Source organism: Garra rufa, chromosome 10, assembly GCF_049309525.1.
Source record: "Garra rufa chromosome 10, GarRuf1.0, whole genome shotgun sequence".
Lineage (NCBI taxonomy): Eukaryota > Metazoa > Chordata > Actinopteri > Cypriniformes > Cyprinidae > Garra > Garra rufa.
The window spans coordinates 16,728,205-16,753,433 of record NC_133370.1 but is presented as its reverse complement, the minus strand read 5'-3'; the positions used below and the strand labels follow the sequence as shown (position 1 = coordinate 16,753,433).

At 35.8% G+C, this 25,229-nt stretch overlaps 1 protein-coding gene across 1 annotated transcript in view; it reads right to left on the bottom strand.

The window, feature by feature from the left end:
* Nucleotides 1-652: 652 nt before the first annotated feature.
* The window catches only part of clstn2a (calsyntenin 2a), a 284,841-nt gene continuing 260,264 nt past the window's right edge, over nucleotides 653-25,229 (bottom strand). The window contains exons 12-16 of the mRNA XM_073849384.1: nucleotides 18,207-18,415; nucleotides 17,594-17,761; nucleotides 13,605-13,750; nucleotides 1,101-1,224; nucleotides 653-825 (exon numbers count right to left, since the gene is read on the bottom strand). Coding sequence (XP_073705485.1) covers nucleotides 653-825; nucleotides 1,101-1,224; nucleotides 13,605-13,750; nucleotides 17,594-17,761; nucleotides 18,207-18,415 — 820 coding nt within the window. The remainder of the gene's footprint in view (nucleotides 826-1,100; nucleotides 1,225-13,604; nucleotides 13,751-17,593; nucleotides 17,762-18,206; nucleotides 18,416-25,229) is intronic.

Below are 25,229 nucleotides of genomic sequence, written 5' to 3'. Positions count from 1 at the left end.
CATTATAATTGGATACAATAATATTAATATACAAAACGCTAAATTTATTTACAATTAATTTTCAGCAGCCAGTGTCTTCAGTGTCACACTGATCATTGTAATGCTGATTTGCTGCTCAAGAAACATTTCTTAACAATGTTGAAAACAGTTGTGCTTATTTTTGAAATAGATTTTTACTGTCACTTCTGATCAATTTTCAACGTGTCCTTGCTGAATAAAAGTGAAAAAAAAAAATTATTTTGAATAGTAGTGTATATAAAGAGAAACAGAAAGAGATAAAGAGAATGATTTATGGGTGTTTTAGTCACCCTGCTTTACTCATAACTGCAGTAAAATAACTGGAATGCATGACCTTGAGCCGCTTATTGCTGTAGTCTCTCTATCCCGCAATTATGTATATTCATAGTATTGTTATGACTCACTCAGCCATAGAAAAATCAATACAATCCCGGATTACTGTCGTTTAGTGTTTTTCTAAGGGAGGTCTGCTCTAGGTGGCTGAGGTGAAGCTTATTTAGCCGTGCTGACAGCGGAAGACAGTTTCGCACAGTTCACTTTAAGAACAGTGTCGTTTACTGAGACCTTGCAGTCAGCAAGAGCAGGATTGGGAGCATGAGGTCACAGTGCCACCTGCTGTTTTTCCATGTCTCTCCTAAAGCAGCATGTCTCGAATCCTGTCATCTCTCTCCCTCTTTCTTTCTTCAGTCCAGAGAGCAGAATGCTCCATCTCGCTGCAGTCAGCTGTGCTCTGTGCGCCCTTGGGGAGATTGCTGGTGTCCCTGGTGTGCGCGTGAGCTGGTAGAGTAAGTGTAATTTCCCAAGCTCCTTCAAACCAACAATACAGTCTCAAGAGCCTGCTGTCCACTCAGACCAATGTGCAGGTTTTTTGTATGTACGTGTGTGTCTGTATCTGCTTTTTATAAGCCAAATTCTCCCATGAATAGTTTTTGTGACACATGTACTGTCCTCTTACTGTTTTACAATTCAATTAGTTGGTTTTAATAAAAGAACAACACATTATTCAAAAGATAAATCAACTAATTTTTCAACACAAGACTATTATGCAGGGCAAAATTAAGAGGCATCACAGCTGCCTTTACCTGAGATGTGATCAGAGTTGACAGTATGAACCACCAGTGGATGATGCACAGGTCTCATGTACTGGGATTGGACGGCCATGTGATTGACATGCTCCACGGTCTCTGAGCTGTGCACGATTCCAATCTGAGAGGCGGGACAAACAGAAAATAGTTCAGAGAGAATGAAAATCAAACATTATGGTCAGCTTATTTATGGATTGATTAAAAAGTGAATCTGTAAATTATTGAGCTAGTTTTATAATGTAAAGTGTACAAATGTATACAAATATTAATTAATTAATATAAATTAATTATAAATATAATACAATTGTATACAAATATATAAACAATATTATCCATTTGAAAATATAACAGTAATGCTATCAATTCAATACTGTATTTATTTAAAAAGTATAATAAAAATTAAAGCTGCAAGCAGCATTTACCGGGGTTCGAGTGTTTAAGGCCTTTACGGCGTCTATACCGTTAAGGTGTTGGCCAACATGAAATATATGGCTGACACCAGAACATATCCATTACGAAGAATACACTCACAAACAGAAACATACACAGAAATGAAATGGTTAAACTATTGTGTTGATTAAGCATGATTACAGACACAGACAGATATTTTGCACACATATTTTGTTGCACATAAGAGATTTGTACAATAAATGATAAGTGACAACATGCTTAAAACTTGTGTTTTTAAGATTTGATATATCATTGTCATGTTTCACTATTATCATAATCATGTGTAATTGTCAATTTTGATATATCTGTATAAATTAAGTTTTAAACTTTGGCTAAATGTGATTTGAAAAGTTATAACAGTGATTTAGTATCACTTACATATCAATTCAAAACTATATAAAGCCATTAAACCATACAAAGCACTGTTCTGGTAAATCTGTATGTGTAAGCCCATTAGTGGTATTCTACTGCCATCTAGTGGCTATAGTTGTGATTTTGTTGAAACAGAGGTGCATTATTTTTAGCTTTATAACTATTAAATTGCCTTTTTTGCCCAGTGTCCATAAACATCTGCTTGTTTTGAATCATATGATACATAATTTTACTTAGGTTTGTGAATTTTTGTTTTATTTTAGTATTTGTGGACTTTAATCTACACTAGATAAAAAGCATATTATGAAATGGCCCTGTTGTAGCTGTCCAAATGCAAATGTTCAACATTTTTTGATAATTACTATCCAAGAGAGTCTGGAGAACTGAACTGCACTGATTTTATTGAGTATGGGTTGAAAAGCCAGGACGAGTTCACCAAAGTATGTTTTTAAAATGATCTCACGTTTTAAAAGAACAGTTTGATTGACAACATTGGTCCTAGAGGCAAAGTTGTTCAGAATGAGGAGATCTATCATATGATATGAAGATATAGTGTATATGTGAAGATATTGACGTTTAATTGGGTTTTTAGTTCTATATACAATAGAAATATCATGTTTTTGACACCTTTTTAACTGTTTTAGCGCCACCTATGGTCCGATCGTCATGAAACTTTGCATGCTTGTTAAGGGTCATCTGCTACATGTTGTCACCCATTTTTGTAAAGTTTTGAGGTTTTGTTTAGTTTTTATAGGCTTTTAAGTACGTGTGGTCACACCCCTCTTTCTAAATTAGCCCATTATAGCCAACCAAAGGACAAAATTCAACATTTTTTTGATAATTATAGATCTAGAGAGTCCAGAGAATATTACTGCAGTGGTTTGATCCAGATCGGGCGAAAAACCTAGGACTAGTTCGCAAAAGTAGGTTTTTAACATTTTTGTGAATAATTAATGAACGATTTGATTGACAGCAATGGTTCTTGAGTCAAAATTTCTCGACATGAGGAGATCTATCAAATGATATGCATATTGTGTGGATGTGTGAAACACAGCGCGATTACAGAGCCAAAAAACTCGTTAGCGCCAACTAGTGGCAGATTTTTTTCAAAATTCTTACAGACCTTTAGGGCCATGAGTCAAACATGCCCACCGAGTTTCGTTCTGATTGACCTCTGTTAACCTTGTCAAATAGGTGCTCAAACTTCATTGGCCAATGGCGGCCATGTTTTTTTAGATACGCCAATATCCTCATAGACACTTGTGCCCCTTTGGTCCAAGAGACTGCATACCAATTTTGAAGTCGATCGGACTAACGGCTGTGTATTTATAGTCAATAATATGTTTTTTCCGTTTTATAGCGCCACCAAGTGATCAAGCTCCGCAATTTGTTTTGATTTGACCAAGGATCGAGCTTATACACATGTGTGCCGAGTTTGGTGAAGATATGTCATTCCGTTCAAAAGTTATAGCCATTTTAGTAAAATTGACCCCTCACTTTCGAACGTTTTGGTGGTCCTTTGCGACCGTGAGTGAAAAATTCAACTTTTTTTTGATAATTATTGATATTCAGTGTCCAGAGAATATTCCTGCACTGGTTTGGTTCTGATTGGGCGAAAAACCTAGGACTAGTTCGCAAAAGTAGGTTTCGGATATAGGTCAATTTTGCGGGAAAACGGTGCGTCCTAGAGAAAAAAAGTCGCCTTTGCACTTTTGTCCGGGCTGACCCAAGGATCACAAGGATGTAAAGTTTTTGAGTCTACGGCAATCGGTTTATGAGAAAATGCCAAAAAACAAAAAAATCTTAGTTTTTTGCGCTGTAGCGCCACCTTTGGTCCGATTGGGGCGAGTCTTTGGGCCCTCCGTTCGCGCGCGCATCCTGACAATCTGACCAAGTTTCAAGTCCCTAGGCCTTACGGTTTGGGCTGCACGTTCAGTTTTAGGGCGGAATAATAATAATAATAATAATAATTAAAGCTGCAAGCAGCATTTAGCGGGGTTCGAGTGTTTGAGGCCCTTATGGCTTCTATACTGTTAGGTTGTTGGCCAACATGAAATATATGGCTGACACCAGAACACATCCACGATGGAGAATACTCTGACAAACAGAAACATACACAGAAATGAAATGGTTAAACTATTATGTTCATTAAGCATGATTACACACACAGACAGATGCACACACATTTTGTTGAACGTAAGAGATTTCTTTAATAATATAACAGGTCCTTTTAAGAGTTTATATCCCATTTTCAGGTCTCACTGTAACCAAAATCTGGCTTAACTCTAAAAACAAATATGTCTGTATGAACAAAATGGTAAATTTTGACAGCAGTGATCCTAGAGACAAAGTTTTTTAGAATGAGGAAATCTGTCATATGATATGCAGATATAGTGTATATGTGAGTATATAGACGTTTTATTGTGATTTCAGTTCATTTACAATAGAAATATCATGTTTTTGACACCTTTTTAACTGTTATAGCACCACCTATGGTCCGATCTTCAAGAAACTTTACATGCTTGTTAAGAGTCATTGGGTACATGTTGTCACCAATTTTTGTAAAGTGTTGAGTTTTTGTTTAGGTTCTATAGGCTTTTGAGTATATGTGGCCACGCCCGTTTCATAAATGACCCTGTTATAGCCAACCAAAGGACAAAATTCAACATTTTCTTGATAATTATTCATCTAGAGAGTCCAGAGAATATTACTACAGTGGTTTGATCCAGATCGGGCAAAAAACCTAGGACTAGTTCGCAAAAGTAGGTTTTTAACATATTTGTGAATAACGAATGAACGATTTGATTGACAGCAATGGTTCTTGAGACAAATTTTCTTGGCATGAGGAGATCTATCAAATGATATGAATATTGTGTGGATGTGTGAAACGCCACGCAATTACAGAGCAAAAAAATCTCGTTAGCGCCAACTAGTGGCCGATTTCTTTCAAAATTCTTACAGACGTTTAGGGCCATGAGTCGAACATGCCCACCGAGTTTCGTTCTGATTGAACTTCGTTAACCGTGTCAAATAGGTTCTCAAATTTCATTGGCTAATGGCAGCCATGTTTTTTGAGATATGCCAATGTCCTCATAGACCCTTGTGCCCCTTTGGTCCAAGACACTGCATACCAATTTTCAAGTCGGTCGGACAAACTGTTGTATATTTATAGCCGTTTATATATTTTTTCCGTCTTATAGCGCCACCAAGTGGTGAAGCTCCACAATTTTTTTGATTTGACCAAGGATTGAGCTTATACACATCTGTACCGAGTTTGGTGAAGATATCTCATTCCATTCAAAAGTTATAGCCATTTTAGTAAAAGTGGCCCCGTCAGTATTGAACGTTTTGGTGGCCCTTTGCGGCCGTGAGTCAAAAATTCAACTTTTTTTTGATAATTATTGATATTCAGTGTTCAGAGAATATTCCTGCACTGGTTTGGTTCCGATCGGGCAAAAAACCTAGGACTAGTTCGCAAAAGTAGGTTTCGGACAAACGTCCAGTTTTCGGGGTCAACCGTACGTCGCAGCTCAAAAATTTCGCAATACACTTTTGTTCGGCTTGACCCAAGGAACGCAATGATGTGAAGTTTTTGAGTCTACGACAAACGGTTTACGAGATTATGGCCAAAATGTCAAAAAATTTGGTTTTTTGCGCTGTAGCGCCACCTATGGTCCGATTAGGCTCATTCTTTTTTCAGGAGGTCCCCACAGGGAGCTCTAACTTCTGGCCAAGTTTCAAGTCTCTAGGCCTTACGGTTTGGGCTGCCCGTTCAGTTTTAGGAAAAAAAAAAAGATTAATATAGCGATTACAAATAAACATTAAAGCTGCAAGCAGCATTGAGCGGGGTTCGAGTGTTTAAGGCCTTTACGGCGTCTATACCGTTAAGGTGTTGGCCAACACGAAATATATGGCTGACACCAGAACATATCCATTACGAAGAATACACTCACAAACAGAAACATACACAGAAATGAAATGGTTAAACTATTGTGTTGATTAAGCATGATTACAGACACAGACAGATATTTTGCACACATATTTTGTTGCACATAAGAGATTTGTACAATAAATGATAAGTGACAACATGCTTAAAACTTGTGTTTTTAAGATTTGATATATCATTGTCATGTTTCACTGTAATCATAATCATGTGTAATTGTCAAATATGATATATCTGTATAAATTAAGTTTTAAACTTTGGCTAAATGTGATTTGAAAAGTTATAACAGTGATTTAGTATCACTTACATATCAATTCAAAACTATATAAAGCCATTAAACCATACAAAGCACTGTTCTGCTAAATCTGTATGTGTAAGCCCATTAGTGGTATTCTACTGCCATCTAGTGGCTATAGTTGTAATTTGGTTGAAATAGAGGTGCATTGTTTTAAGCTTTATAACTATTAAATTGCCTTTTTTTGCCCAGTGTCCATAAACATATGCTTGTTTTGAATCATATGATATATAATTTTACTTAGGTTTGTGAATTTTTGTTTTATTTTAGTATTTGTAGACTTTAATGTACACTAGATAAAAAGCATATTATGAAATGGCCCTGTTATAGCTGTCCAAATGCAAATGTTCAACAGTTTTTTGATAATTACTGACCAAGAGAGTCTGGAGAATTGTACTGCACTGATTTTTTTGAGTATGGGTTGAAAAGCCAGGACGAGTTCACCAAAGTATGTTTTTTAAATGATCTCACGTTTTAAAAGAACAGTTTGATTGACAACATTGGTCCTAGAGGCAAAGTTGTTCAGAATGAGGAGATCTATCATATGATATGAAGATATAGTGTATATGTGAATATTGGACGTTTCATTGGGTTTTTAGTTCTTTATACAATAGAAATATCATGTTTTTGACACCTTTTTAACTGTTATAGCGCCACCTATGGTCCGATCTTCATGAAACTTTGCATGCTTGTTGAAGGTCACCTGGTACATATTGACACCCATTTTTGTAAAGTTTTGAGTTTTTGTTTAGTTTTTATAGGCTTTTGAGTATGTCTGGTCACACCCCCTTTTCTAAATTAGCCCATTATAGCCAACCAAAGGACAAAATTCAACATTTTTTTGATAATTATTGATCTAGAGAGTCCAGAGAATATTACTGCAGTGGTTTGATCCAGATCGGGCGAAAAACCTAGGACTAGTTCGCAAAAGTAGGTTTTTAACATATTTGTGAATAATTAATGAACGATTTGATTGACAGCAATGGTTCTTGAAGCAATTTTTCTCGGCATGAGGAGATCTATCAAATGATATGCATATTGTGTGGATGAGTGAAACGCCGCGCGATTACAGAGCCAAAAAACTCGTTAGCGCCAACTAGTGGCCGATTTCTTTCAAAATTCTTACAGACCATTAGGGGCGTGAGTCAAACATGGCCACCGAGTTTCGTTCCGATCGACCTCCGTTAACCTTGTCAAATAGGTGCTCAAACTTCATTGGCCAATGGCGGCCATGTTTTTTGAGATACGCCAATGTCCTCATAGACACTTGCGCCCCTTTGGTCCAAGACACTGCATACCAATTTTGAAGTCGATCGGACTAACGGCTGTGTATTTATAGTCAATAATATGTTTTTTCCGTTTTATAGCGCCACCAAGTGTTCAAGCTCCGCAATTTTTTTGATTTGACCAAGGATCGAGCTTATACACATGCGTACCGAGTTTGGTGAAGATATCTCATTCCGTTCAAAAGTTATAGCCATTTTAGTAAAAGTGGCCCCGTCGGTTACGGACGTTTTGGTGGCCCTTTGCGACCATGAGTCAAACATTCCACTTTTTTTTGATAATTATTGATATTCAGTGTCCAGAGAATATTCCTGCACTGGTTTGGTTCCGATCGGGTGAAAAACCTAGGACTAGTTCGCAAAAGTAGGTTTCGGACATACGTCCATTTTGCGGGAAAACGGTGCGTCCTAGAGAAAAAAAGTCGCCTTTGCACTTTTGTCCGGGCTGACCCAAGGATCACAAGGATGTAAAGTTTTTGAGTCTACGGCAAGCGGTTTACGAGAAAAAGCCCAAAAACTCAAATTTTTTTGTTTTTTGCGCTGTAGCGCCACCTTTAGTCCGATTGGGGCGAGTCTTTGGATTATCCATTCTGGCCGCAGTCCCCACAATCTGACCAAGTTTCAAGTCTCTAGGCCTTACGGTTTGGGCTGCACATTCAGTTTTAGGGCAGAATAATAATAATAATAATAATAATAATAATAATAAAAATCCTAACAAAAACAATAGGGATTCAGTGCTACGCACTCGAACCCCTAATTAAAGCTGCAAGCAGCATTCAGCGGGGTTCGAGTACTTAAGGCCTTTATGGCTTCTATACCGTTAGGGTGTTGGCCAACATGAAATATATGGTTGACACCAGAACATATCCATTACGAAGAATACACTCACAAACAGAAACATACACAGAAATGAAATGGTTAAACTATTGTGTTCATTAAGCATGATTACAGAGACAGACAGATGCACACATATTTTGTTGCACATAAGAGATTTGTACAATAAATGATAAGTGACAACATGCTTAAGTCTTGTGTTTTTAAGATTTGATATATCATTGTCATGTTTCACTGTAATCATAATCATGTGTAATTGTCAAATATGATATATCTGTATAAATTAAGTTTTAAACTTTGGCTAAATGTGATTTGAAAAGTTATAACAGTGATTTAGTATCACTTACACATAAATTCAAAACTACATAAAGCCATTAAACCCTACAAAGCACTGTTCTATTAACATGTGTAAGCCCATTAGTGGTATTCTACTGCCATCTAGTGGCTATAGTTGTAATTTTATTGAAATAGAGGTGCATTGTTTTAAAGCTTTATAACAATTACATTGCCTTTTTGCCCAATGTCCATAAACATATGCTTGTTTTGAATCATATGATGCATGATTTTACTTAAGTTTGTGAATTTTTTTTTTCTTTTAGTATTTGTAGACTTTTAGGTACACTAGATGAAAACCATATTATGAAAAGGCCCTGTTATAGCTGTCCAAATGCAAATGTTCAACTTTTTTTTGATAATTACTGACCAAGAGAGTCTGGAGAATTGTACTGCACTGATTTTATTGAGTATGGGTTGAAAACCCAGAACGAGTTCACCAAAGTATGTTTTTAAAATTATCTCACGTATTAAAAGAACAGTTTGATTTACAACAGTGGTCCTAGAGGCAAAGTTGTTCAGAATGAGGAGATCTATCATGTGATATGAAGATATAGTGTATATGTGAAGATATTGACGCTTAATTGGGTTTTTAGTTCTATATACAATAGAAATATCATGTTTTTGACACCTTTTTAACTGTTATAGCGCCACCTATTGTCCGATCTTCATGAAACTTTGCATGCTTGTTAAGGGTCATCTGCTACATGTTGTCACCCATTTTTGTAAGGTTTTGAGTTTTTGTTTAGGTTTTATAGGCTTTTGGATATATATTGCCACGCCCCCTTTACTAAATGAGCCCATTATAGCCAACCAAAGGACAAAATTCAACATTTTTTTGATAATTATTGATCTAGAGAGTCCAGAGAATATTACTGCAGTGGTTTGATCCAGATCGGGCGAAAAACCTAGGACTAGTTCGCAAAAGTAGGTTTTTAACATATTTGTGAATAATTAATGAACGATTTGATTGACAGCAATGGTTCTTGAAGCAGTTTTTCTCGGCATGAGGAGATCTATCAAATGATATGCATATTGTGTGGATGTGTGAAACGCCGCGCGATTCCAGATCCAAAAAATCTCGTTAGCGCCAACTAGTGGCCGATTTCTTTCAAAATTCTTACAGACCTTTAGGGCCGTGAGTCGAACATGCCCACCCAGTTTCGTTCTGATTGACCTCCGTTAACCTTGTCAAATAGGTGCTCAAACTTCATTGGCCAATGGCGGCCATGTTTTTTGAGATACGCCAATGTCCTCATAGACCCTTGTGCCCCTTTGGTCCAAGAGTCTACATACCAATTTTCAAGTCGATCGGACTAACTGCTGTGTATTTATAGCCAAAAATATGTTTTTTCCGTCTTATAGCGCCACCAAGTGGTCAAGCTCCGCAATTTGTTTTGATTTGACCAAGGATCGAGCTTGTACACATGTGTACCGAGTTTGGTGAAGATATCTCATTCCGTTCAAATGTTATAGCCATTTTAGTAAAATTGACCCCTCACTTTCGAACGTTTTGGTGGTCCTTTACGACCGTGAGTGAAAAATTCAACTTCTTTTTGATAATTATTGATATTCAGTGTCCAGAGAATTTTTCTGCACTGGTTTGGTTCCGATCGGGTGAAAAACCTAGGACTAGTTCGCAAAAGTAGGTTTCGGATTCACGTCCATTTTTCGGGGTCAACCGTGCGTCGCAACTCAAAAATTTCGCAATACACTTTTGTTCGGCCTGACCCAAGGAACGCAACGATGTAAAGTTTTTGAGTCTACGACAAGCGGTTTACGAGATTATGGCCAAAATGTCAAAAATTTTAGTTTTTTGCGCTGTAGCGCCACCTATGGTCCGATTGGGCTGATACTTTGATAGGTTCTCCTCGATTTTTGCTCTATCTGCTGACCAAGTTTCAAGTCTCTAGCACTTACGGTTTGGGCTGCACGTTCAGTTTTACGGCAGAAAAAAAATAATAATAATAATAAAAATCCTAACAAAAACAATAGGGATTCAGTGCTACGCACTCGAACCCCTAATTAAAGCTGCAAGCAGCATTGAGCGGGGTTCGAGTATTTAAGGCCTTTACGGCTTCTATACCGTTAGGGTGTTGGCCAACATGAAGTATATGGCTGACACCAGAACATATCCATTATGAAGAATACACTCACAAACAGAAACTTACATTGAAATGAAATGGTTAAACTGTTATGTTCATTAAGCATGATCACAAACAGACAGATGCACACATATTTTGTTGTACATATGAGATTTGTATAATAAATGATAAGTGACAAAATGCTTAAGACTTGTGTTTTTAAGATTTGATATATCATTTTCATGTTTTACTGTAATCATAATCATGTGTAATTGTCAAATATGATATATCTGTATAAATTAAGCTTTAAACTTTGGCTAAATGTGATTTGAAAAGTTATAACAGTGATTTAGTATCACTTACATATAAATTCAAAACTACATAAAGCCATTAAACCATACAAAGCACTGTTCTATTAACATGTGTAAGCCCATTAGTGGTATTCTACTGCCATCTAGTGGCTATAGTTGTAATTTTGTTGAAATAGAGGTGCATTTTTTCTAAAGCTTTATAACTACTAAATTGCCTTTTTTTGCTCAGTGTCCATGAACATATGCTTGTTTTGAATCATATGATACATAATTTTACTTAGGTTTGTGAATTTTTGTTTTATTTAAGTATTTGTAGACTTCTAATGTACACTAGATAAAAAGCATATTATGAAATGGCTCTGTTATAGCTGTCCAAATGCAAATGTTCAACATTTTTTTTGATAATTACTGACCAAGAGAGTCTGGAGAATTGTAGTGCACTGATTTTATTGAGTATGGGTGGAAAACCCAGGATGAGTTCACCAAAGTATGTTTTTTAAATGATCTCACGTATTAAAAGAACAGTCTGATTGACAACATTGGTCCTAGAGGCAAAGTTGTTCAGAATGAGGAGATGTATCATATGATATGACGATATAGTGTATATGTGAAGATATTGACGTTTAATTGGGTTTTAAGTTCTTTATACAATAGAAATATCATGTTTTTGAAACCTTTTTAACTGTTATAGCGCCACCTATTGTCCGATCTTCATGAAACTTTGCATGCTTGTTAAGGGTCATCTGCTACATGTTGTCACCCATTTTTGTAAAGTTTTGAGTTTTTGTTTAGGTTTTATAGGCTTTTGGATATATGTTGCCAAGCCCAGTTTACTAAATTAGCCCATTATAGCCAACCAAAGGACAAAATTCCACATTTTTTTGATAATTATTGATCTAGAGAGTCCAGAGAATATTACTGCAGTGGTTTGATCCAGATCGGGCGAAAAACCTAGGACTAGTTCGCAAAACTAGGTTTTTAACATATTTGTGAATAATTAATGAACGATTTGATTGACAGCAATAGTTCTTGAAGCAATTTTTCTCGGCATGAGGAGATCTATCAAATGATATGTATCTTGTGTGGATGTGTGAAACGCCGCGCGATTCCAGAGCCAAAAAACTCGTTAGCGCCAACTAGTGGCCGATTTCTTTCAAAATTCTTACAGACCTTTAGGGCCGTGAATCGAACATGCCCACCGAGTTTCGTTCTGATTGACCTCCGTTAACCTTGTCAAATAGGTGCTCAAACTTCATTGGCAAATGGCGGCCATGTTTTTTGAGATACGCCAATGTCCTCATAGACACCTATGCCGCTTTGGTCCAAGTCACTGCAAACCAATTTTCAAGTCGATCGGACTAACGGCTGCGTAGTTATAGCCAAAAATATGTTTTTTCCGTCTTATAGCGCCCCCAAGTGATCAAGCTCCGCAATTCGTTTTGATTTGACCAAGGATCGAGCTTATACACATGTGTACCGAGTTTGGTGAAGATATCTCATTCCGTTCAAAAGTTATAGCCATTTTAGTAAAATTGACCCCTCCCTTTCGAACGTTTTGGTGGTCCTTTACGACCGTGAGTGAAAAATTCAACTTTTTTTTGATAATTATTGATATTCAGTGTCCAGAGAATATTTATGCACTGGTTTGGTTCCGATCGGGCGAAAAACCTAGGACTAGTTCGCAAAAGTAGGTTTCGGACATACGTCCAGTTTTCGGGGTCAACCGTGCGTCGCAGCTCAAAAATTTCGTAATACACTTTTGTTCGGCCTGACCCAAGGAACGCAACGATGTAAAGTTTTTGAGTCTACGACAAACGGTTTACGAGATTATGGCCAAAATGTCAAAATTTTTAGTTTTTTGCGCTGTAGCGCCACCTATGGTCCGATTGGGCTGATACTTTGATAGGTTCTCCTCGATTTTTGCTCTATCTTTTGACCAAGTTTCAAGTCTCTAGCACTTACGGTTTGGGCTGCACGTTCAGTTTTACGGCAGAAAAAAAATAATAATAAAAATCCTAACAATTACAATAGGGATTCAGTGCTACGCACTCGAACCCCTAATAATAATAATAATAAAAATCCTAACAAATACAATAGGGATTCAGTGCTACGCACTCGAACCCCTAAAAATGCAGATTTTACAGATTTAAATCTGTGAAGTTTAGGATTTCAAGTGCTCTCACTGATGCAGACGTCCCAGTTTCCCCTAATTTACTTGGTGTAGACTGTACAATCATTCAGAAAGACTGATGAGCCATTATTTAAATAGACTACCATTTTATTACGGCCCAGCATGAATCATGAATTTTAGATTTATCCACTCGTAAAAGTTTCAAAAATCCAAAAACTGTGGTTGGCCACTTTACATGTCAGTCAGACAGGTCTCTTTCTGGTTTAATAGACAGTTCTTAATCAGAAATCAAGAGTTGCAAGTCAAGAGTCTGGCTCTGCGAGAACAGTGCACAGCTAACTTTTAAGCACTAAGAGTCCAAAAGTGCAAAAAGCTGAAAGAAGGGCAGGAATTGAAAGAGAGGATAAAGTGAATGGATGATAAAAAGAATAAGAAGCCATGCCCAGTATGAAGGCAGTCTCTGACCTCCAAGTTGAACTCATTGCTTGTGTAGCGTCCATTCAGTTCAGAGCAACTGAGCCGGAACCTTCTCTCAGACAGACCGCCGGGCTTCCAGTTACGGTACCTCACCTGCCTGATGGCCTGTTCATAATGCGCCATAGAGTCCACACCTGAGACCAAAGAAAGACCGGTGTCAGGAACTCGGTCTACTCAGACAAAAGAGCTACAGAGACCTAAGAGACACTCAATGTGGAGTCTTTGAACATGTAGGTCTCAATCCTTCTCTAATAACTGTCAAACCACTTTATGAAATATCACAGTGATTTAAATTTGCTTGCAAAAAGCCAAACATACCGTATGATTGATAGAGACACAGATCTGTTCAAGAGTCTGAGCAGGATCTGGGTTAAAGGCTTTTGAGCACATTCAAGAGTGACTTTTAAAGATCAAAACTTTTTTGAAATGCTTTAAGATGTTTGAATTCGACCTACCAAATATCCAAAGGGATCACAACCATACTTTAACACTGATAGCAGTTAGAAAAGGTGCTGATTTTGTATTTTATTTAATTGTTTTATTTTCTTTTTTTAATATATCACTCTTTTGCATATAATGCCATTGGATGGGGATTTAGGGAGTCAAAATGGTTAAAAAAGACTCATATTATATAGACCACTGTTTAGAAGTTTGTGGTCAGTAAGAAAGTTAACTTTATTAAAAAAATATATAATAAAAATATATGTACTACCAGTCCAAAGTTTTTTGAACAGTAAAATATTTAATGTTTTTTTAATAATAATGCATTTATTTAATCCAAAATACTACACAAGTAGTAATGCTGTGAATATTTTTACTATTTAAAATAACTGCTTTCAATTTAAAAATATTTGAAATGTAATTTATTCCTGTGATCAAAGCTACATTTTCAGCATCATTACTCCAGTCTTATGTGTTACATGATCCTTCAGAAATATATTATAGAAATATATTTAAACAGTTGAGTATTTTTCAGGATTCTTTGATGAATAGAAAGATTCAAAGATCAGATTTAAATGAAATAAAAAGCTTTTGTAACATTATACACCATACCATTCAAAAGCGTGGAGTTAGTATATATTTATATATATTTATTTTTAAAGAAAGAAATAATAGAAATGAATACTTTTATTTAGCACAGATGCTTTAAATTGATCAAAAGTGATGATAAGGACATTTATAGTGTTACAAACGATTTCAATTTCAGATAAATGGTGTTCTTTCTATTTATCAAAGAAACCTGAACAAATTCTACTCAGCTGTTTTCAACATAATGATAATAATACATGTTTTTATGCTAATGAGTAATGATGCTAAAAATTCAGCTTTTAAATCACAAAATAAATTATATTTAAAAATATATTAAAACAGAAAACAGGTATTTTAAATAATAAAAATATTTCAGAATTGTACTGTTTTTGCTGTACTTTGGATCGAATAAATGCAGGTTTGGTGAGCAGAATAGACTTTAAAAATCTTACTGTTCAAAAACTTTTGACTGGTAGTGTATATAAACATAAAATTAACTTTCTATTAATCAAAGAGTCCTGAAAAAGGATATCACAAAAATATAAAGCAGCATAACTGATTTCAGCACTGATAATAAGAAAAAAAAATATTCCAGAAACAAATCAGCATGATAAAATGATTTCTGTAGAATCATAGTAACAACTGTAACGACTGCTGAAAAATCAGCTTTACCATCACACATACTCTATACTCTAAATATCTATATTTGGATCAAATATATATAAACATTATTTAAAAATATAATAATAATTTACAATAGTATTGTTTTCACTGTATTTTTGATTAAATAAATACAGCCTAGGTGAGTATAAAGTACTACTAGCAAAAAAAAAGAAGTACTGAAAAATTGTACTGTCCCCAATGTTTTGAACAGTAATGTATTACAAATCCTCTAAAGCTATAAAATATCTTTGTGTAATTACTGAAAACAGTAATATGCAAAACATATGCATAATATGTAAATGTGAGTAACAAAGTCACTGTATAAATTGATACAGATGAAAAGCTTCTGAAAAGATTCTCACTGAAAAATGGTTTAAACATCAGTCTGTTCCTCACACTTAGACTCAAGACTTATAATAGCACTCATGTCAAATTGAGATATTTTTTTTGTCATGTTGGAGCATGGTCCCCATTCTGTCACATGCTTCAACATATCTCCACGGATGTATAAATGATGACAGCTTTGTCATTTTTGGGTGAATATTTGAACACAAGACCCTTTAATACAATCATGTTACAGAAGTCAAACATCTTCAGATACATTAAAGATCTAGATTTAAACATGAAGCAATGGGAAAACGGAAAGCCTTAAAAGGACAGTTCACCCAAAAATAACAATTCTGTCTGTCATTAATTACTCACCCTAATGTCATTTCAAACACATAAAACCTTCGTTCATCCTCGGAACACAAATTAAGATATTTTTAATGAAATCCAAGATGTCTCTGGCCATCTACAAACAGCAAGGGTCCACAGTCAAGTTAAAATAGTCCATGCAACATCAGTAGCTATGTTTCCATCCAAAAATGCAAATTTAACTTATGCGCAAAACTGGAACATTGCATAAAACATTTGCGCATAAAGCACCGTTTCCATCCAATGAGAGAAAGAGAACAGAATCGTCACTTCCCGATAAACTTTGAGTAAATAGCACAACAACAAAAAAATAAACTAGAAGTCATGAAAATAATAATTTTCAGATTTCCCCACCGGTTAATTGACATGTGACAACACGGCTAGTACCAGATTCACCGAGGGAAAAGGTTGAGGGATAGTTTTCTCTCGTTTCCACGCTTTTCTTCGCTTTTAAAAGCTTGTAAATGTCCGTAAGCATTTTACTTTTACTTTCGATTTAGCGGCAGTTCGGCTTCAATTGATTGAATGGACAACAACAAAACAGTACGACAAACTCACTTAGTCTATTTTAAACGTAGAATTATTAATTTATTAACAAAAATAAATAAATGTTAAATAACTTCCACAAAGTTTAAATATAAAAAATAGACCTACTGAAAATTAGCAAACACGGTGGAACCAAATAAATAAGAAACGAATGTTCTTCCAATGAGCTTCCAAAATGACCTTAGATAAACGAAAACAGTCAACAGGCCTTTTTTAAAATCCAAAATACTTTTAAAACTAAATCTTTCGGCAACGTCTTGCCTTTCTCACCTCACTCCTCATGTGATAAATGAAATCGGACTCATGCCGCGGATGCGACTGTTGTTAGGCACACTGCATTGAGCAGCCGCGTTCAGTTTTTAATTGTACTGTTTGTTCTCTAACTGAATTAAATTATTTTTATTTCTATAAAATAATGCCGTGGTGGGCAAGTGACGAAACCGCTGAAGGAAACATTTCAGAATGACCAAAACAACATTTCTGATGCTGTGCAACAAGATGGGTCCGCTGGTTAGTCAAGTTATCCCGTTCCAGTGTGCAAAGTCACATGACTTTTTTAATGCGCATGGAGGAATTTATTCCGTAAAGGTGTTTCCATCATAGTTTATGCGCATTTTTTCTTATCGGATAAAAAATGTATCCTACTTAGTTGTGCGCATACGTTTTTTATGCGCATTTTCAGAATTTATGCGCATTTTCACGTTTCCATTCAGAGATTTTTTTATGCGATATTCCAAAATGTGCATAAAAATAGGTGGATGGAAACACAGCTAGTGGCTCAACCCTAATGCAAAGAAAACAAAAATAACGACTTTATTCAACGATTTCCATTTTGTGTTCTGAAGATGAAAGAAGGTCTTACGGGTTTGGAACAGCATGAGGGTGAATAATTAATGACAGAATTTGTATTTTTTGAAAATTAACTCTAACTCTGGATAAGGAATAAACGAAAGAGTCACTGTAAAGTAGAGTAAAAAAGAGATTATGAGAAACATTCTTGCAGCAGATGGCTGTACAGTAGATCAAGACGTGGTCGACCATACCGTAGATAGAGATGCCAGAGGTAGAGTTGGTGGCATCCAGATGTTTCCCCAAGAGAGAGCTGTGGTGGATCTCCAGACTCTCTCGCTCCGGGTCCAGCTCCTCTCCGATCACCAGCACATCACAATAATCCAGGTTATGCATCAACTCCAGCACACCAGGCTTTCGGGCTACACAAACACACACTGTTACACAGGCACGCAGTAGCAAATATATGTCCCTCCTGCTATATCCACAAACAACCATTGATTGTGTATGAATTTAATTTCGATGATTTATTGTTTCACTACCCCCGGCTCTGCATTCGATAAAAGCAGCCGGACACTTTTGTTGAACTTTAAATGAAAAAGGACACTAATAAAAAACAATTGACTTAAGGTCAGTGTAATAGCAAGCAGAAGGCATTTGTAATCTTGATAATAATAGACTAAACCATTATTAAACAAAAAAACACGCTGAGAGGAATACGTGGGAGGAAAATTCAGTAAATATTCTAAACCGTTTATACGATTACATTACAGGCAAAATGTGCAGTTGTGGCACCTTTGAAATAGATGAATGCAAAGGAGTGAGATTATGGTAATATATGAGCTGTGAAAGTGAGTCATCTATCACCTATGCTGAGGGTGGCGTCGGTCTTGGTGACGGTACTAATGATGTGTATGTCCTTGAACAGGGCCACCCCGACAGGGGCTCGGAGCTGAGCTGTGGGCCAAACCAGCCGCTCCACTCCAGCAATGGTGATCCGAGGTTCACTAGGCGGCAGCACCATGACCATCGCTTTGATGTCTGGAATGGAGATGCACGTATCTTCACCGAAACACCTACAAGTTGCAAAATTGAAAGAAAGAAAACAGAGAAGAGAAGAGACTTATTCAGGGTAAAATTGGAGGAGTAGAACTCACGCACTGACTGAAATTAAAATTTTAAAGTAGTATTTTAAGTCATGTTCAAAACGTCTGTTCCTGTCCTGTCTACACCCATTCTGTAAATTGCTTTTAGGCAAATTTTACACCATCAATGCTTTTGGGCAGAGTTTGTCCATATTTATGAGGGAATGGACATGCCTACTCATTGTGATTTTCATCATAACATTCATCTAGATGTGTCCAAACTTTTGACTTTATAGTGTCCACAAGAATAAAGGCAGAAAATAATGATGAAAACAAAAAGGAAATACTTATTAAATAGTTTTTTCTTAGTAAAATATTTACCTTACAAAACAACATTTTAAATAATACATGAAGAATTAAAATGAAATATGCAAATAAAATTTAAATGAAGGAAACGCACATCAGTAATTTTGAGTAACCAATAGAAAATTAAAATTAAAAAAATAAATAAATAAATAAAATTAAAGAAATGCATATCAGTAATTTTGAGTAACCAATGGAGAATAAAATTTAAACGATAGAAATAATAATAATAAAAAAAAATAAAAATTAAGAAAATGCATCTGTTAATTTGGCTTCCTTTAGGAAGGCTTGGAGGTAATCATTTTTTTTCTGAACTTATGACTAACAAACTAACAAAGATTTATGAGGAAAACATGAAATATCCTGGAATTACATTTTAAATAATACATGAAGAATTAAAATGAAATATGCAATTAAATTTTAAATTAAGGAAATGCATATCGGTCATTTTGAGTAACCATTGGAAAATTAAAATGCTAATTATTACAATTAAAATTAAAATGATTACAATGATTAAAATAATACAAATAAAAAAATTAAATTAAAATTAAGAAAATGCATCTTTGTCATTTTGGCTTCCTTCAGGAAGACTCGGGGTAATACATTTTTTTCTTCTGAACTTATGACTAACTCACAATATTTATGAGGAAAACATCAAATATCATGGAAATACATTTTAAATAATACATTAAGAATTAAAATGAAATTTCAAATGCAAACAAAAAATGTAAATGAAGGAAATGCATCTTGGTCATTTTGAGTAACCAATGGAAAATCTAATTTAAACTATTAGAATAATAAAAACTAAAATTAAAATGATGGAATTGCATCTTTGTCATTTTAGCTTCCTTTAGGAAGTCTTGGGGTAATACAATTTTTCTTGGAATTACATGGGTTATTAATGCATACAGGGTCATTTAGAGAAATTAATGAAACAAATGGAACAATAAAACAAAAATGAAACAAAAATAATAATAAAAATACCCCCCCCCCCCCCTGAATTTATGATTAACAAATGATTATGTAAATGGAATTGGTGAGGCTCCCACACAAGACTTATGAGGAATACATGCAATGAAATATCATGGAATTAAATGTTATCATTTAGGGTAATCAGTGGAACAAATGGAAAATAAAATAAAATAAATGCATATGAATATGTTTTTTTCCTCTGAACCTATGATTAACAAATAATTATGTAAATGACATTGCTAAGCCTCACATACATGATTTATAAGGAATACATGAAACAGAAATTAAATAAGTTATTAAAAACCTACCCTTTTATGCATTCTAACGCGTTAACACTGCAAATAATTAACCACTCTTGCTTCCCAAAATAAAGTCTGTATCTCCCTTCGAGCAAGAGCCCATTAAAATGCACCGACACTCACAAACTCTCCTTCAGTCGAGTGTTTGGACAGTTGATGACTACAGTGTCTAACTTTTGTTCCAGACTGTCACCGTCAACTTCAGCACAGTCGCACCTCACAGGTGAAATCAATCATGGGACCAATTAATAATGCCGAACCAAAGCTAGTTTTAAAGCAGCGAGACGACAAAAACATTTGCGAGAACACGAGCAGCGTGCTCAGCTTGGTGCCACCTCCTCCTGATGCCAGCTGAAGAAGTTGGTATGGCAGTCAGAAGCGGTGTTGATTAAGACCGAGGCGCTGAAGCGTGGACTGCAACAGACTCACACACAGACCTGCTGGGGAAATTGGAGTCCCTCCAGCTTCATTACAGCTAGTATGCGAGGAGAAAAGGGGAAATAAAGTGTCGTAGGATTAACAGGCCTCCCTTTCTCACAATGCACCCAGTAATTACTCTTTTTCAAGGGTGAGCCCTAAAGAGCACTCGTTGGTTTACTAATTCATTTATATACTCGCCCGCTAATTAAGAACTATCTGTTTGTTTGAGACAACAACACGCTTTCTGCCACCGTCTCGGGTGGAGTGATGCTTAGCCGCGCTCGAGCGGTGGTGCGCTATCTCCCCGAGGTTATTCCTCCCCACGGCTTGCCTAAACGCTCTCCCTCAAGTCGCCACGGAGAATGGCCTCGAATGAGAAGGAAGGGGAGCGCAAAATTGTGTGGAACCAACAAAACAATTACCTCTAATGACTGCAGTAAAAATGACGGTGGAAAGTTTGTGATGTGTAAAAGTGGCTCCCTTCGGTCGACTTGAGCTACATACTAAAAGAAAACAGTCTAGAGCACGCTCACTCATTAAAAAGGCTTCGCGAAAAAGGCCAACAATCTTGCTTTATTTACAGGGCTGATTTAAGGATATTGGGAGCTGGTCTAAGCCAGACTACGGCTATTACAAGAGCTACGGCTCACTCCACTATCGACCAGGGAAGTCTGTTCTTATTTAGGCAATCCTCTTCACCAGTGCACACTAGACAAGTGTAGAAGCCTCTCTCCTCTTTTTATTCTCTCCTGGTCGCTCTTTCGCCACAGTAAGGTTTCATTTGGGTACGTATCAGCAGGATGCGATTGGATCCAATAGGTTTCATTAGACTGCTGTCAGATGACACGATCCTTTCACCCTTGACAATCAAATGAGCAGCGCTAGAGGGAAAAGGACACCCAGAAAACCTTGGGAATGGAGCTAGCAGTTTCAGAAGTTCAGAGTTGGTACATTTTTTTTTTTTTGCTTTAAAAATAAGACTCTTATGCTCACCAAGGCTCTTTTTTAAATCAAAAATATAGTCAAACATATAGTAAAACTGTAATATTACAAAAAATGTTTTTTAATATATTTTAACATTTATTTCTGAGATGACAAATTTTCAACACCTATTACTCTAGTCTTCAGTGTGGCATGATATGATAGAACTCATTTTAATATGCTGCTTTGGTGCTGAAGAAACATTTCTTTCAAGTATCAATGTCGAAAGCATTTAATATTTTTGTAGAAACTATGAAACTATTCAGGATTCTTGAATTAATAGAAAGCTCAAAAGAAAAACATTTATTCTACCAGATTTTCATGAGAAAGCTGTGGGAACTTTATTTCATGAAATAAGCACCAGTAAGTACTTATCACTGCAGTTTCCAACAGAAATGAATGCTAGAGGCTGTAAATCGTTTTTTGTACACAGTTATGATTACAGCTCCATATATTTCGCTTTACAGACTGTATTTCGGTCGGTAGCTCAGCTGGCATGGAATTGAACTTTGGATTTGGAATCCTTGAGTACGAATCCCATGAAAAACATGACTCACAAAGATCAGAGACTGAAAAACAAGCTAAAACGGCACGTTTGTGATTGCGTTTTTACGCCACATTCACTTTTGTTCATACTATCGGGTAGGTTTAGGTGTAGTGCAGATGGTCTGTTATTTTAAAACATCATGGAGTGTTAGAGTTATAGCTCCACTTAACGGACATTTCAAGTCAGAACTGTGGTGACGTACAAAATCAACGTCACTTAAAACGTACCATATTTAAAAAAATTAAAATGAATGAAATAATCTCTACTTTGTTTTTTTAACTGGTTCATTTAAATGAACAATCTGAATATATTGACTCAAAATTATGGAATCAGACTCCCAAAAGTTTCATATGAGACACAGTGGGTTTTAATTAGCAGATTTTTTAACTATGTATGAGCAATATCACACTCTTAGCCATGAGATATTACTGTATATTAGCATAGCTGTGATTCGGACATAGAAAATCACAGCGTGCCAATTTATCATCATATTGCATGGCCAGGAGTGTTATATGTGACCCTGGACCACAAAACCAGTCATAAGGTTAAATTTGACAAAACTGAGATGTATACATCATATGAAAGCCCAATAAATAAGCTTTCTATTGATATATGGTTTGTTAGGATAGGATGATATTTGGCCGAGATACATCTATTTGAAGATCTGGAATCTGAGGGTGCAAAAAAATCTAAATACTGAGAAAATCACCTTTAAAGTTGTCCAAATTGAGCTCTTAACAATGCATATTACTAATCAAAAATTACATTTTGATTTTTTTTATAGTATTAATTTTACAAAAAATCTTCATGGAACATGATCTTTACTTAATTTCCTAATGATTTTTGGCATAAAAGAAAAATCTATAATTTTGACCCATACAATGTATTTTTGGCTATTACTACAAATATACCCCAGCGACTTAAGACTGGTTTTGTGGTCCAGGGTCACATATTACATTTATACAACATTTCGATGGCACAACTGTGTAAATACATAAGAAACAACAATGGAGTGTCTTTAAAAACTCTCTTTCGTGCAAAGTACTTCCTTCAAATCTCAGTCTGACAGTTAAACAGCTGAGCCCAAGCCTCTGTTCGAAAACAAATTCAAATACTTTAAAACTAGTTATGAAGGAATGTTAAGTTGCCTTATTGACAATATACACCATTAAATTTACATAAAATATATTGTAATAAGATTTTGCCCTCAGCCAAAACTATTTGCTCTGGAACAAATAATAGATTCAAGAGACTGCCTATTATATTTACGCAAAATTAATTACATGTCATGTTTAACCACTATAGAGACAAATTTCATAAGATCTGGCCAGAGTAAGGCTGCTCTATAGGTAATCAAAGCACGAGTGTGTAAATACATAAGAAACAACAACGGAGTGTCTTTAAAAACCCGTTTTTAAACAAAAAAGCTAATTTTCAAATGGATGTCATCTTTTTTAACAAACCACATTTTTGAAGTCTAAATAAATACACACCTAAAAAACTAAAAAAACAGTATTATTTATAAAATGATAGTGGATTTGGGCATCTTCCATGACAATCGCTGTGAGATACACCACAAGCGGAGTGATAACGGTTGGAGTTCTGATATCACTACAAGATTGCACTTCTCACAGCTAATCAGATTCAAGGACTAGAAAGAACGGTTGTAAAATTTATATAAACAGTTTGTTATTTGAAAAGTTGGAAAAGTTATCCAGCTCAACAACTGAGCTACTCTAGGTATTCAAATCAGCAGTTGAATCACAATTATTTTTTACAGGAGGCTGAAATCTACAAAATAAATCAATTATTTTTTAATGGAGTGATGCAGAAATGCTGGACATGAAAGGAGGGTAATGATCAATAAACAAGAACCATTAAATTATCATCTTCTCCATTATTGACCTGAAGTGCTTGATAGTAAAGCCACATTTTAGAAAAAAGAGATAAAATACTGAAAAGAATGTAAGATCACAGGTAAAATAAGACAGTAAACCCTTTGAAGTTGTTGTATATTATTACTGTACTTTAGATGTCACATTAACAGCAGGAAGTCCTGCTCTGCACCATTTTCTCCTTTGCTGTGCAGTGTTTTTATACAATATACTGCATTATGTTGCGGAAGTTTACCCCAAAATAAAAATTCTATCATCATTTACTCACCCTCATTTTGTTACAAACCAAAAACAGATGCTTGGATTGTATGTCCAGACTGCTCTTTTCATTAAAATAAAAGTGGATCTGCCATAGCCACTATTCATAGCTTGGATGTTGTGCTGGATTAATCCTTTCCCACTTAAGAAAGTCAGTCACACAGGTTTGTAAAAATAATTAAAGACAGAATACACATGTTTGTGTGATTTCCTTTAAGCCATGTGTTGTGCAGAGCAGTGCTGTCACTCTCTGACCCGTGCTGTGTGACAGTATATTTAATTGTGTTGTGCTGTACTCTGAAGGCTGGCTCTCTGACACAGCATTTTCTTATATCATGGCCTTTCATGTTCTCTCACTACAGTCATCACCACCAGCAGGCCTGTCCATTATCCACAGACACAAGACCACTCCCAGAACAATACATGCTGCTGAAAATAACAGCTTCAGCCAAGTTGCTTCAGCACTATAGCTCGAAAACTACATCATGAGCACCAAGGTCATGAGCTCAATTACTATGGAATGCATGAACTGATAAATTACAAGCCTTAAATGTAAAGTAAGCAGCTTTGGATAAAATCATCTGCCAAATGCATAACTGTAATAGTTATAAGCTGGTTTTGAGATGGTCTGTTTGTTCTGGTGGGCAGCTGGTTTAAGCCGTTTTAAGTACCCAAAATCTCTCTTAAACTTGCAAAATTTGAACAAGCTGAGTAACAAATTTTTCCCCAACCATATCTATTTTTTAACTAGAGCCTTCAATTTCTACCAGTGATGCATGATTCAACTTTCCACATCTTCTACCTGTGCAGAAATCAACAGAATAACTGGGTTGTAGGTTGCCAGGTTGAGGTCACAAATGGGTTGAAATTTGCACAATGTGTGGATTGTGTGAGTGGGATGTGTTTCATACAAGATCTGGACTGAAATGTCATCTGGACAACCTTGGAATAATACATTTATGTGATTATTGATATAACAAGTTTTGGGCGATACTGAGTTTCCTGGGAGAAATAACAAAATGTGAAAAAGGCGAAAGAAGGCTGTGAAATACAGGAGACTCCTGGAAAAA